The sequence below is a fragment of the Canis aureus genome, chromosome 10 (assembly GCF_053574225.1).
Source record: "Canis aureus isolate CA01 chromosome 10, VMU_Caureus_v.1.0, whole genome shotgun sequence".
In the NCBI taxonomy this organism is placed as follows: Eukaryota; Metazoa; Chordata; class Mammalia; order Carnivora; family Canidae; genus Canis; species Canis aureus.
The window spans coordinates 75,870,665-75,885,416 of NC_135620.1; the positions used below are offsets into that span (position 1 = coordinate 75,870,665).

A 14,752-nucleotide genomic window follows, 5' to 3' on the forward strand; every position below is an offset into this window, starting at 1 on the left:
TCAATACTACTTAGCAACGATAGTTTTCTCCCCTTTTTGGCCCGTTTGCTCATTTGCAAATGGAACATATTCTTAGACCGCAAGTTCTAAGCTGTGAACGCACGGGCCGTGTCTTATTACGGTCGGATCTCCGGCACCTGCCGCGACGGCTGGCACCTGGATCTCAAGAAACGCCTTCGGAACGTGTTGGGGCCAGAAACGTGGAAGGCCATTCGCCACCTGTCGCAGCTGGGTATCGCCGGCTGTGGGAGTGATCTGTGATTTTCACGTTCTTCCCTGTGGTTTTCCGTTACTCCGTATGTTCCACAATAAGCAAGTTCTCATTGTCTCACTTAAAATTGTAAATCATAGTGTCGGACTTCAAGAAAAGTCACAAGAATAATGTGAGACAACCCCCACCCAGTTTCCCCTAAATCTAGCATTTTGTTATATTTACATTTTCTCTGTGTTTTCTGATCCACTAAATGGTAAGTTGCCAACAACTTTTTTTTTTTTCAAAATGAAAAAAGTGTTTTTTTTTTTTTTTCTTATTGTTCTTTTTCTTTCTTTGTTCCTTAAATCTTAATTCCATTGTAATGAGCTTACGGCGCCTTGTCGGTGTTGGTGTCGGGGGCAGCACCGTGCTCAAGCCTCCCTGCCTGCTCAGGGCTCATCAGAGGGAGACTCCTAACCCCCTTCACCACAAGAAAAGTGTTCTTAAAAAGAACCGGAGGGAAGCGTGTGTTTCTTACCACCACTCGTAGTGTTTTTACTAAGATTTCTCTTCCCAGCGACGTCTCCAGCGAAAAGTTGATGTTGTGGAGGCCGATCTCCAGCGGCAGCACGCTGAAGGTCACCAGGTGGCTGGAGGAGCCCTCTAACCTCAGGGACCGGCATTTGGAGGGGTCTGGGCCCCGGCGGTCGCCGGCCGAGCCGCCTGCCGTGCAGATTCCCTCCGCAGCTGACATCTGAACACAGAACTGAACACCGACAGTGAGCAGGCGTGTGCCTGTGCCCCGCCCCGTCCGTGCGGGTGCCAGCTCTCCTGGAGGTGCCCCCTCGGGCTCCCAGGCCGGGCATCACCGGCCTCACCTTCTAACGCCACAGACTCGGGCGCTGGGGGGCCGCGTGCAGGCGGCGGGCAGGGTCGGCCCGGCTCCGGGACGTCTCGGCTTCCCTGCGTCTAACCTTCTCGGTTCCTGACCCCAGACCATTTGTGACACGGTCTCTTGACGCCTGTACCTCAGACAGTGGGAACCCCGGGCGCAGGCGCCTGCCCGACCCGCTGCTCCATGGATCTTTGAGCTCAGCCTTCGGTATTCGGCAAATGATGGTTTTAGGAAACACTAAAGACACTTGGAGTTTCCCACTTGTACCCCATTTTACAGCCACACTTCAGCTCCAGAAAGATCTAGGTTCAAATCTTGGCTCCGCCTCTCACTGTGTGACAATAACAGGCCACAGGAGCCCTATCACTGCTCATTTCCTCATCTTTGTCCCGGGGGTAGTCCTAGTACCCACCGACTTCTGACCTAAATTGTAGAAATTGTTCATCTTCACCCCAAAATCTAGCAACCGGTCAGAATTAAGAACTATATCTCAAAGAATAAAACCATAAGATGCTGAATAAATCAAGCAGGTAAACAAGAAAGAGCGCCGACCTTCAACAACAAATTTGAAGGGTTTCTCAAAAATGGAAAGTTCTGGCTCCCTCTTTGTGATCTTTTTAGGGAAACAGCAACCTGGGGGGTGGGCGGGAGTTAGAGAAGCCCTTGGGGGCAGCCCCAGGTCCGAGATTCTCTCCCCGGGGTGGATGCAGGAGGGCGAGGCCAGACAGTTCGAGAACAATGCTTTGCAAGAGTTCCGCATGAATTCATCATAAAAGTTCTTAGCAAGCTGAGAATAGAAAGCGATGTTTAAAGCAGAATATGTTCAATTTTCAAATCTAGAAGGTCAAGAAAACCCACAGCAGCCGTTCAGCTTTCGCGGATGGCCGAGGACACACCGGGGCATCGGTCCCCAGACACGGCCTCCGGCCCCCAAGGCCTGGCCCAGCCCCAGCCCAGCCTGTGGCCTGTGTCTCCGAGGCCCGGGGGACAGGGGACCCAGCAGCCACCAGACTGAGAAGTGGGGGCTCTGAGCGGCCGGCGCGGGCCCAAGGCACGAAGCCCAGAGCAAGCTCTTTGGAGCGACTCCATAGACCCCAGAGTCATGCGAACCCACCACTGGTAGGTCCCAGGCCCAACCCGAAATGACTAGATAGAAAGAGGAAAATGTGACCTACACTGGAGAAAAGATAGGGACTAACCCTGAGATATCACAGATGTTCTTGTTTCTTATTTTGGTAAGATGAAAACGCACTGCTAATTTAAAAAGTAAATAAAATACGGCAGTACAGCAAGATGCAGGGCACGTAGAACCCTGTCGGGTTACAGTCGTGGCACTGCAGTTGGTGGTGCTCTGAGCAGCAGCACAGGGCGTGAAAGTGCAGCTTCAGGGGACCATGTCACAGCACTCAGCTTTGCCATGGCTGAGACCTACACAGGTAAGTGTGGCAGGAAACTTTATTTAGGATACTGAAATCTGGGATGCCCGGGGGCTCAGTGGTGGAGCACCTGCCTTTGGCCCAGGTCATGACCCCGGGGTCCTGGGATCAAGTCCTGCATCGGGTTCCCCGCAGGGAGTCTGCTTCTCCCTCTGCCTGTGTCTCTACCTCTCTCTCTGTGTCTCTCATGAAGAAATAAATAAAAACTTTTTTATAAAAGGACACTGAAATTTGAATTTCATATAATTATCATGTGCCATGAAAGTTTATTCTTTCTTTCAATCTTTAAAAAAAAAAAATGTAAAAGCCGTTCTTAGATTATAGGTCGTAAAAGGAGAGGCAGTAGGTCAGTTTGGACCCACAGGCAATAGCTGGCCACTGATCTAATGAATAAAGCAAAAGGACAAAGAGATGTAAAAGATTCAGCATCGTAGGCAGGCCGGTTTCCCTTGCATTAATTAGGACAATATGCATCAAAATCCTTACATAATTTTAATTAAATCCACAAGCAATTACTTGACACTTAGAGTCTTATAGAATTCAAAAATATTTCAACTTTGATATATCTACATATTTTTGTTGCCTCAAAGTATGAGGTGATCAACCGGAAACATTCAGGCATAAAGCGTATGACATTAGGAGAGTGAAATGGGAATATGTGTTCACAGAGAAAAAGGAGCTGATATCCAACCTGTTAATAAGAGATTATTGGGGTATTTTAAAATGGAATGCTATGGTATTTAGATTCTGCTGTATACATTTATTTTTTTTTTAATTTTTATTTATTTATGAGAGAGAGAGAGAGAGAGAGGAAGAGGCAGAGACAGAGACACAGGCAGAGGGAGAAGCAGGCTCCATGCACCGGGAGCCCGACGTGGGATTCGATCCCGGGTCTCCAGGATCACGCCCTGGGCCAAAGACAGGCGCTAAACCACTGCGCCACCCAGGGATCCCTGCTGTATACATTTAAAGTTTGTTATAACCATTTCTTTGGAAAAAATATTAATATTTAAGTATTTCCAAAGTTATAGATTTTCAGATTTTTTGAACTCATGCTGAAAAATTTTAGGTGCTAATTAGAAATGTGTCAATGGGCTGCACAGTTTTCCCCTCAACATTTAGAGAGCATGTAAGCAAAAATTTTGGAAACCACAAAATATTCATTTCTAAGAGTGAAATTGGAGCTTTTTATAAAACATAAATTTTTGGACCACACTGAGTTCCCACATAAAGGCTGGAGACTATTATTTTCAGATGAAATCAGTCTCTTGAGCCGTGTGTCGACAAAAGGAAGGCAAACCGTCCCACCACGGTTGGAGTTGTTCAGGGAGTGTACCCTGGAGTGAGAGAGAATTAAGGGAATTAGCATGATTTTAATTAGGGTGCTTATAGGGGTAGCTTATGAAGTCCTACCCGGACAGCGGAGGGCTAGTGGCCAACAGAGGGGTGAAGCCAATGGCTGGCGGGTTTCAATGATGCTGCAGGGCCTCGGCTGCGAAGTAACAGGGCGACAGGCCTGCCGGGGGGACTGCGGAGGGGACGGAAGGTCTACAGAGCGAAGATGCGCATGAATGGCTGGACTGGAGAGAAGGAAGGGGTAGTGAGGCGCGACATCAAGAAGCTCAGAATCCAGGGCGATAGATGAACTACCTAGGATCTCGTCCTTCTCAGAACCTCCACAGCACACCGGTTATCTTACGGACTTGTTTTCTTCTTTATTTCTATTTATTTATTTTAGAGAGAGAGAGAGCGAGCGAGCAGGGGGAGGGGAGAGGGAGAGAGAGAACATACAGCAGACTCCATGCTGAGCACAGAGCCCGACACAGGGCCCGATCCCACGACCCTGAGATCATGACCTGAGCTGAAACCGAGAGTCGGATGCCCAACAGACTGAGCCGCCCCTTGGCTGCTTCTTGAAATTGGAGTCATAAGAACATTTGTCTTAAGTCTTCCTCCTTCCTTCATCCCTTCGCTGAATGTTTGTGTTTTTTTGTGTATGTGATAATTCCATGAATAGAATTCTAATAAAATCATTCTTCCTTTCTCCCATTTATTTGAATAATATTTATTATTATTTATTTCCCATAAATTTGAATGATAAGCACCTACTTACCCGTATACCAAACCTTCTATAGTTGTAAACAGTTCCTTTCAATTCGATCTGCTCCCCTCGTACAACAGAATACGGTATATTCATTTCCAGGAAGATATCTTTGAACACCTGTACCTTGAGAGTATCAGCGACGCATATGCCTTCAGTCCAAAGTGGGAGAGAAGTAGAGGCATATTAGGGAATTCTGTAAGGCCTCATTAGTACTACTGTGTCTCAGATTTGCTTTGCTTCAAGGAAGAAAAGGAATATTGTATCATGTTTTTCTCTGCACTGTCACGTCCTTGAATTTTCTACTAATTGATCTGTATTTCAATAATTATAGGTATTTATAGAAAATTTCATTTATCTGACAAATATTTAATTCTACTAAGGCATGAGAATGCTTGTCAACTTAGGTAATAAATCTCTTTTTAGATATTCATCATTGACTCTCTTTACTCGGTATAGCATTTTGATTTCGGAGACCAAGACTTTAAATAAGAAATAGCTGATAAATAAACAAAACCAACCCTGAAGTTATTAATAAAGTATCTGTACTAAATTGCCACAGAAGGGCATTAGCCCAGGAGAGAAGTCACACGTTTGCTTCTAACTCTACTCAAGCTCCCAGCCAGTGAGAAAAATGAGGGAAGATGGGGATTTGACATCAGCATTGATAAAAATGGTGGTTAACAGATTAACAGGTAGTTAACAGAACAAATTAATATGGTCAAAGATACGGGCATATCCACGTCTTTTTGTAATACGTTAAAAAGGATATTTAACAAATGATATACCACTCAAGTCCTGAGTACACTATATGGATTATAACAAAAACCCCCTACATTTTGCTAATCAAGCCACCCCTTAAATAAGTATATGACTTAAGCTTGCTTACCACTGTCTGAAATGCCAACACCTTGAATTTCCCAGGTAGTTAGAGAATCAGGAAGCCCAAATTGTAATTGGTTTCTGGAAAGTTAAAACGTTAATATTCAAATCCAGTGATTAGCCCAACTTGCCAGCATTCACTAACAGGATCTTTGCTTCATACTACTTTAGGGTAAAGAAAAAAAATCACAACCCAACGAAATCACATCACGTATTAAGGAAAAAATCAAGCAAGAAAAAAATACATTCATGAGCTCTCCTAGATGTTGCATGTTTTAAAATACGTCACTGGTATGATGAGAATTCAAATTCAGAAAGATGCACCTTTGAAACCCCACAAATTCAAAACATACAAAAAATATTTACTGTGTGGTATGTTCTAAAATAGGGCAGCAAAGCCATGCATTTAACAGCGCTCGTGACAAAGTCAGCATAGCTAAACATTTCTAAGATTAAGCTCATCTATTTATTTATTTCGTTCCACAAGCAGCCACTGTCCGCCGACTTAGTGTCCGGCGGAGCACTAAGGCCGAGTAGACGACGCCTACAGCCTACCGCGCTGTTCCCAACGGGTTCACCTCTAGTGGAAGAAACAGGTGAGTAAATAAATTGCAATCACTGGAATAACCGTATCGATGAGCATTTAAAAAGTTGGGACGCGGCCTGCATGCCTCAGCGCCTCTCTCTGAGGGCCTGTGCAAGTGGGGCTCTGCGCCAGGTCCTGGACGCAAAGCGGTAATGCGGTGTAGGCTTTGCCCTGGAAGTGACGTTTTAACATGGAAATCGGGCCGTTATAATACTGTATGTTCCACGCAGCAGGATTCGTCAGGAGGGGCACTTAACGCAGTCCCGGGGCGGGTTGGGACAGTGGAGGGAAGGCTCCGGTGGAGGCGCTACCCAGGGGCAGCACCAGCCGCGACGGACAACGGGGGGAGGAAGGGTTAGAGGCAGAGCAGAGGCCGGACACGCACTCAAGGCCGATGCAGGCTCCGGCCTTCGGGCTTCGAGGCTCCTTAAGGTCAAGGCTGGAGTCCACAAGGACGGGTGATGCTCAGGGACTCAGCGTTGTTGACTCTTTTCAGTTCCGGGGACAGAGAAGGCGCAGCCATAAAAATGTGTTGAATAGGAGCCCTTGGGGGGCTCAGAGGCTGAGCCTTCAGCCCAGGCCGTGACCCCGGGTCCTGGGATCGAGTCCCGCATGGGGCTCCCCGCACAGAGCCTGCTTCTCCCTCTGCCTGGGTCTCTGCCTCTCTCTGTGTGTCTTATGAATCAATAAATAAAATCTATTTTTAAAATGTGTTGAATAACAAGAAAGGAACCTTTCTTCTTATTAATCAATATTTATTTCACAGTATAGCTATTTCAGGATGAAAATGCGTACCACAGCAGTTAGCGCACACTTGTGCTCAGTGAAGGCTTAGTGAAATGGGACGAAATAAAAGGGAAGCGTACCCTTCCTCACCAAGAGTGGGTAATCTTGCCCTGGAACTAGTTACGAGAGGAAGCACAGGGAAAAAAAAAAAAAGGTGAAGCAAATAAAACAAAATTTCATTAAATGGTAATATTGTCTTAACTCTTAAATAAACTATTGGGAAATGGGTAGTTTCCAGATTTTTTACCATAATATTTGCATTTTCCCACATTTTTCAGAGGAATGTTGAAGAAGTATAATACCTTCTTCCAGAGACATGGTGAACTTCCCATAACCAGCTTTCTGGAAAATAGCTCCTTATTTCTGGCTTTGTTACTGGTAACAGGTGCTTTATTTCTGGGGGGGAAGGAGGAGAAAATATGTGTGATTATGAAAAAACAACACAAATTTTACTTAGAGCCAAATTTTGAAGCATGGGCATTAATCTATAACTTGAGTATTTCCTAAAAGGTCCATGAAACATTTTGTTCAGTCGTTTCAAAATAGGACTTCATGGGGGTTATTCTGTATGTTAGTAAATTGAACACCAATAAAAAATAAATTAAAAAAAAAATAAAACAAATGCACATGTAATAAAATTAAAATAAAACAAGTGCTTCTAATTAAAAAAAAAATAGGACTTCAAAAGCCTTGGTACTGACAAAGCAAATAAAGTATAATAATATCTTTAATGATTTGTTTCCTTTTTTGTTTTTTAAATTGCTAAATGCTTAGTGTGCCTGAGATTATAAAAGATACTGATCAATCTATACAGTTATTTGCATTTTTATAATTATGGTAATTGTGTTTATATTATAAAATAAAAGAGGTTTACCTAAGGGAAATTTATTTATATTTCCCTTAATAAAAATGGACAGAATTTCTGCTTCTGTCCAAGATGCACTGATGGGAGTTACTCTTCTCTCTTAAACACACACACACACACTTTAAAAAAAAGAAAAAAACTTAAGAAACAGGCGCCCTATATAAAACAACAGTGTTCAGACATTACAACGTAAGTGGCCCAAGGCTGTGACTCCTGAGAGAAGGGAGACAGGTCAGGTGAGCCTCGAATCGTCCGGGGTGACGGTCCGGGGGCCGCAGGCTGCGGGGCAGGCACAGAAGCCACCCAGACGCCCGCAGAGTCGCAACACCCAGGGGAGTTTCGGGAGGCCGCGCTGTCCCCGGCGAGGGGCAGAGTAGCCGAGGCTCGGTTCTGTGCAGCCGGAGCCAAACCGACGGAGAATTGTACCGTGAAACTATGTGGACGGGACTGTGAAAATTCTCCTTGTGATAAGCAAAAAGCTGAAAACAACCTAAATAAATCTAATACCATAGTTTTGATAGATGGCCAGAAAAATATACATTTAAAGAAATACAGGCTCAGCGGCGGAGCATCTGCCTTGGGCTCAGGCTGTGACCCCGGGGTCCCGGGATCGAGTCCTATGTCGGGCTCCCTGCACGGAGCCTGCTTCTGCCTCTGCCTGGGTCTCTGCCTCTCTCTCTCTCTCTGTCTCTCATGAATAAATAAATAAACTCTTTAAAAAAAAAGAAAGAAAGAAAGAAAGAAACCCGACAGAGAGGCCACACTTACGCAGCCTTCCCAGCTGGAGGGGCTTGTTGGAGTCGGTGCGGTGCTGGCTGGCGATGTCGCAGCAGGCCCTGAAGGCCTTGGCGCACCAGGGGCCCACCTTGATGCGGGCGGCGCGCTGCTCGCACGTCTCGTCGTAGTTCCGGTTGGCCCCGTCGTAGCAGCATTTCTTCAGCACCGCCTGTTTGTACTTAGCAGCTGCAAGGGCAGAAGGCGAGGGTCATGGCACCGCCGGGCCTGCAGGGACCGCGGGTACCAGGCCCCACCGCCCCGCGAAGCCTGCCTGCAGCGGCCGGGCCGGGACAGCGACCAGCTTGGATAGTGACTGGCTGGGACAGTGCCCGAGTGGGACAGTGACCATGTGGGACAGCGACCAGCCGGGACACTGATCAGCCAGGACAGCCATCGGCTGAGACAGCAAACGGGCTGGGACAGCGACCGGCCAAGACAGTGACCAGGCTGGGACAGGGACTGGGCTGGGACAGTGACCAGCTGAGACAGCGATCGGCCAAGACAGTGCCTGGGCTGGGACAGCGGCTGGGCCGGGACAGCGACCAGGTGGGACAGTGACCGGCTGGGACAGCGACCGGCCAGGACAGCGACCAGCCGGGACAGTGATCAGCCAGGACAGCGACCGGGCCGGGACATTGACCGGGCTGGGACAGTGACCGGCTGCGCTAGTGAGGCAGGAGCCCTCAACACGCCGTCGTCGGCTTCGGTCGACATGGTCGAGGAGCCTGCAACTAAGCCCAGTACCAGCTCTGGAACCTGGTACCGGGCTCAGCCCCTCGGAGTAAAATCAGTTAACTGAGAAGCTTTCACCCATGTGAAGGGGACTAGCGCCAACATTCAAGGGTTTCCTTCTTTAAGCTACAGATCCTGTTTTTAAAGACTTTTCTGATGTGGTTTCTGGGCCATCACTCGCGACATCATCCCTCATCATGCTCAAATGGCTCGGCATCTTCCTCTTCACATCATTAAAACTTAGAACAAAGGTTAAAATTAAAATAACTCACGTACGGATGGGAGGAATTATGACATTAATCGAAGCACGATTATTGGTTGAACTCAAGTGACTGACTTCTAGTTCAACATTCTTCTTATTTTTACACCGCCAGTACGTCACATTTCTACTTAAATAATTGTTTAAAAATAATTTCTATTGGACTGATTTGCCAAAGAATAATCCAAAATACTCTTTGCGGTTAAATATACAGAATAGAAGAAATGGGTTTCGAGGTACGCTCCAAAGTTAATCAAATCATGAATTTTGTCAGAATAAAAATGGAAGAATATATTTTTTTGTGACAAAAGTTAATCTTTTAGATTTTGGAGATAGAAATAATACTTATTATCTTCAGATTGAGGTTATAGCACAAGAAATACTGGATTTATTTGGATTAATCTTTCTGAGAGAGGCAAGTGGGACATCTGTACGTATCTTTCTTTGCATCCATTCTATTCGGATGAGGGAAAGTTAGATAATGATTAGTTTTCTATGGCTTTTGAATAAAAGGATCATAACTTTTTCACAATCGCATGCAATTCTAGAGTACCTTCCTCTTCTATTTTCTTTCGCAGCATTCGTCTTGGCCTGAGAATTTCTTTACAAGGCTTATCTGTTAAAACAAAACAAAGAAGGGTGGGGGGGAAAGGAGATAAAAATCTCAAGAAAGAAAATCGCATGAAATTATTCAAGTATTTAAGACATTCCCAAGTCACTCATTTTATTCAACAAACCCCGAGGGCCTGTTTTTTTTTTTTTTTTTTTTTTTTTTCCGAGGGCCTGTTTTTGATGAGGCAAGGTGCCCCGCACGTCTTAATATGCCTTGCTTTATCTTAGATGATCTCATGTCATCTGTAGAGTTTGGCTTCAACCAAATCCTGGAGTTTGGTCTTAAATCCTGCAACCTTTTCGATCCACTGATTACAGAGAAATATCTAAGCATGTGGAAGTGAGCAAAGCTTTTGTTGGGTACGGCTCTTTTTATTATTTGTTCTTTGTGCTGTATTATCAGGAATCATGGGTCAAATATAATCAGGAGCAATTTTAAAGCCACAGAAAGAATATGATTAAGAGGTGGTCCTTGTCCTTGAAGAATTCACAGCACAGTGGCTGAGACCAGACGGTGACGCACCGCTGTGCCTGTGAGCGGAGCGGGTCCCTCCGGGGCTCTCCCTGTGAAAGGAGGGGGGCGAGCACTCCTAAGCGGGGAAGAGGCCTGATGGAGGCAGCGGTCCTCTCACCGGCTTCTCCAAGCTAATAGAAGGGGAAGCAGTCCTGATGGGGAAAGGCCTAAGGTGTAGAGAGCATCGTGCCACCCACGAGGCCCCGGGCGGAGCGCCACTGCACCTGGTCCTGCGCGGCCCCGCGCAGGGTAAGCGGGGCTGAGACAGGGGACAACTGCCGAGAGCTGCGCAGAAGCTCATGGAAGGCTCTGAGGACCACACTAAAGACTCTGTGCTCTCTCTTGATGGTCAGCGAAACCTTTTGTCCCGGGGCGTTATGGAGCCCTGTCTCCCTAAGGCCAGCGTAGACAAGACTGTGGAGGAGAGTCACACAGATGATGTCCAGGAGGCAAATGATCACTGTAAATTTCAGGAATCAATTTGCAGAATAAGCCAAAAATGCTGAACGTTTTACCATCTTCTTGGGTGTCATCCGCATTGGCGTTGGTGAGGAAGGTGAGTCCAGCCAAATAGAACACTTCTGCGTTGTTGCGGCCACCACCTGCCCCGCAGCCCAGGTCGCTCGTCTCTAAGGCTTGAAATACCTGTCCGGAGGTAGTCAGCTAATTTAATCCTTCTTAAGAATTAACGAAAGGCAAAATGTCAGATGAATGAATCATTCCTCCGAAGGACTCAAGGTGCAAGTTGTCACATGGTTACAACAAATCAGGCCACTTGTTTGTCAAATGGTCAAAGACTAAGTTTCCCAACTCCATTATTTTAGTTTGTCCTTTTATATTTTATCAACATACACCCATTCAAAATTAAAACAAGAACTAAGTTTTAAGGTTTAGAGAGAAGATTCTTGGGAACGACTCATGCTGTTTTGTACGTAGGATGCTTATTGTGATCAGTGTAACAACGAATGATGAACCAGTGAATTACCAGACAAATCAATTTTTAAGTTGCTAAAAAAAAAAAAAAAAAAAAAAAGGAGCATAGACTCTTGTGTTTTGGAGAAGAGGGCTCAAGGTTGTAAATGGGTGAGAGCTTGTTTGGGGAAGCTTATTCCAGTTTTAATTTTGATCCCAAATGTTTTTTCTTTTTTTCTTTTCTGAATGTTTTTAACTGTATAGATTTTTTTCTTTCTTGTTCAAAGAAATTTAAGCTTAGAAAATAGTAGCAGGGCATCTGGGAGGTAAACAGGAATTCAGGGGAACTGAATAATTGTCATATTCTTTTGTGCCACAGATTTTAAAAAGAGTAAAAAAAAAAAAAAAGAAAAGAAAACAAGACCAAAAACCCTCCAGAGGCTGCCTATCCAGACTTCTTAGGCTGCCGCGATAAAGCCCCCTACTCTCTGATCTGAAAAAATCCTCCCAATCGGTGGCACTTTTGCCCCATGAATATAATTTGCCATCATGGTCATACGTTCTTGAAGTGCTTAACTCTACACTTGGAGAAACAGAAAAGGACGAATCTATGCTTCAGGGACCAACACGAGGATGGCCTACCTTCCTAAGAACCATTTTTGAGTATGTTATAGAAAAGCAGGCCTGGTCTTCCCCCAGTTCTTCCCCACAAGCTAGCCCTGGGCCATCCTTCCCGAGGCGCTGCACAGAGCCACCCCCTGCCCCCGCAACCAAGCCGTGCACTACTTAACTCTTTGCATGGGCTTTTTGGCTTGCCCCTGGACTCCGTATATAGCGCTGTCCACGGCTGAGAGAGCCACCCAGGAACTGGACTCAGTCACCATATTAAGAGACACACTTTGGCCTGGATAATACGAATTTGCACTCGGAGACAGATGAACCTGAAAGATCATTTGAAAAAGGGAAGGAAAGGTCAACTGTATGAGATAAAGCATCAAGTGGTTTCATCCAGAGTCGCCTGTAACAGAAGGAAATTGGATTGTGACTCATAATTTGTGGCTCACCTGGAGTTGGTTGCCACACTTTTCTTCGATATTTAACCAGACTGAGTCAGACACTAACTCTGCTGTCTGCTCTCCCGTGACGATGTAGTAGACCAGGAGGCGGGCTGAAGGAACCATGTCTGGGGTCACTGGAATGTTTACGCTTTGGTAAGATGAATCTGGAAGTTTCTCCGCTTTGCCAAAGTGAACAATTTTGCCCTTGGATAAAACCTGAAAATAAACAGCCGTGGCGGCCGTTAACAATAAAACCTTTGCTTCAGGATGGAGCTTGGAGCTGGAGTAGAAATTATGGTAGAGAAAAAGAAAGTCATAAGTTTGGGTCCACAACGAGTCGGGAGCTTTTACATTTACTGAATTCCTTTCTTTCTCACGAGGACCAGGACAGGGGTAGACCTTCACTGTGCACAGATAGAGGGACGAGGGCTCAGGAATCCACTACATGTCAGACTGATATTAGCTCAAAATCACAAAACTAAGAAATCAGAGCACTAGGATTTGACCCCATGTCTGCCTAAAGTCATCACACTGTCACTAAAATCTTTCATTTTACTGGCTAAAAAAAAAAAAAAAAAAAAAGATGAGTAAGTAAAATGCGTCTTATTTGGGAATTCAGTTTTAAAGCCAGAGATTAGGGACGCCTGGGTGGCTCAGAGGTTGAGCACCTATCTTCCGCCCAGAGCATGATCCTGGAGTCCTGGGATCGAGTCCCGCATCGGGCTTCCCGCGTGGAGCCTGCTTCTCCCTCTGTCTGTGTCTCTGCCTCTCTCTGTGTCTCTCATGAATAAATAAATAAATAAATAAATAAATAAATAAATAAATAAATAAATAAAATCTTTAAAAAAAATAAAGCCAGAGATTAGGTTCTAAATTGGTGGCATGTGGTTTAAATAAAAAAAGGTCACAAAACACATGTGGGCCAAATGTCCTCAAAGATCCTTTAAATTGTCCTTGGAAAGCAGGGCTGCATATTTGGTTTTGGTACGTAGCCTCTACACAGGTCCCATAATTCTTCACCAGTCACTATGATCTGTGCTTCTCATTTATTTTTAAGTCTTTTTCTCAAAAATGTTGAAAAAGCCATCACCACCTGTTTGGCTGGCCGTCGGAATAACACATTTCCTCGACAATCGTCAGGAAGCCCTTAACATGGTCCCCACCTTCTGTCCTGGCTTCCATCCACAGGCTTGATGGGCCACCTTTGATTAAGGCCGGTGATGCAACAGGCTTGCTGCTAAAATACAGCATCAGAGTAGGTATCGGATGGACTCTTAAGAGCAGGACTAGGGCCCCCTTATGTCGCTGAAATGCGCATATTGGAAGAGGTCTGGGCCTGTGATCTCTGGCCACGAAGTAGAGCAGGGGACGTGAGGACTTAACCAGGCTCTGGGGAGTACGCGGGCGCTCTTGTGTGAAAGGCGTATGGGACCAGGTGTCAGAGGTTCCAAGTTCAAATCGAAATCTTCCTCTTCCAAGCTGGGTGACCATGGCAAGCCTCTTAACCTCTGTTCCTCAGTTTCGTCATCTAGGAAATGGTCACGAAAATCATGGGCCATCTCAAAGGTTTTTGAAAAACTGATTATCAAATTTGATAATGTTCTTGAAAGGGCTTTGTAAAAGCAAATTTTAAAGTTTTGTTCTGATGTTCTTTTTTTTTTTTTTTCTTCAATTTTACTTATTGATTCAGAGACACCAGCAGAGGGAGAAGCAGGCTCCCTGCGGGGAGCCCTATGTGGGACTCGATCTCGGGACCCGGGGTCACGGCCTGGGCCCCAGGCGGACGCTCCCCCGCTGAGCCCTGTTCTAACGTTCTAGAGCTCAAAAGTTCTAATGTCCCTCTGCTCCATTTTTCCAAGAAAGTGTTCCAGGCGGGGAATAGTTAGATGTAAATCTGTCATTACTCTACTTACCAAGTAATTATAGTTGGTTATGTTGTCAATATATGGACTTCTGGGGGTGACGATGATATTCAGATGCTCCCCCACTAGGAAGGGCTTATAGTTTTCTGTCCAGTCAATATAAAGGTAACTCTGGCTGAGGGATGAATAGGCTATTGCTTGGTAATCTTTGCTGGCCTGATTTTCTTCTGGAAGATCTGGGTCAGCAGTCTTGACCTGAGAAGGAAAATTTCAAAAGAGACA

The 14,752-nt window shown here is 45.5% G+C and overlaps 1 protein-coding gene across 2 annotated transcripts in view; it reads right to left on the minus strand.

Annotated features, from left to right (window-relative positions):
* C5 (complement C5) overlaps positions 1-14,752 on the minus strand; it is a 75,273-nt gene that overhangs the window by 33,245 nt on the left and 27,276 nt on the right. The window contains exons 12-21 of one of the 2 annotated variants that reach the window (XM_077913127.1): positions 14,522-14,725; positions 12,615-12,824; positions 12,342-12,491; positions 11,154-11,283; positions 10,066-10,128; positions 8,513-8,707; positions 7,182-7,275; positions 5,515-5,588; positions 4,638-4,777; positions 732-959 (exon numbers count right to left, since the gene is read on the minus strand). In XM_077913127.1, the coding sequence (XP_077769253.1) occupies positions 732-959; positions 4,638-4,777; positions 5,515-5,588; positions 7,182-7,275; positions 8,513-8,707; positions 10,066-10,128; positions 11,154-11,283; positions 12,342-12,491; positions 12,615-12,824; positions 14,522-14,725 (1,488 nt within the window). Of the gene's footprint in view, positions 1-731; positions 960-3,324; positions 3,862-4,637; positions 4,778-5,514; positions 5,589-7,181; positions 7,276-8,512; positions 8,708-10,065; positions 10,129-11,153; positions 11,284-12,341; positions 12,492-12,614; positions 12,825-14,521; positions 14,726-14,752 lie in introns of those variants that run through there. The other variant, XM_077913128.1, reaches the window with a different exon arrangement.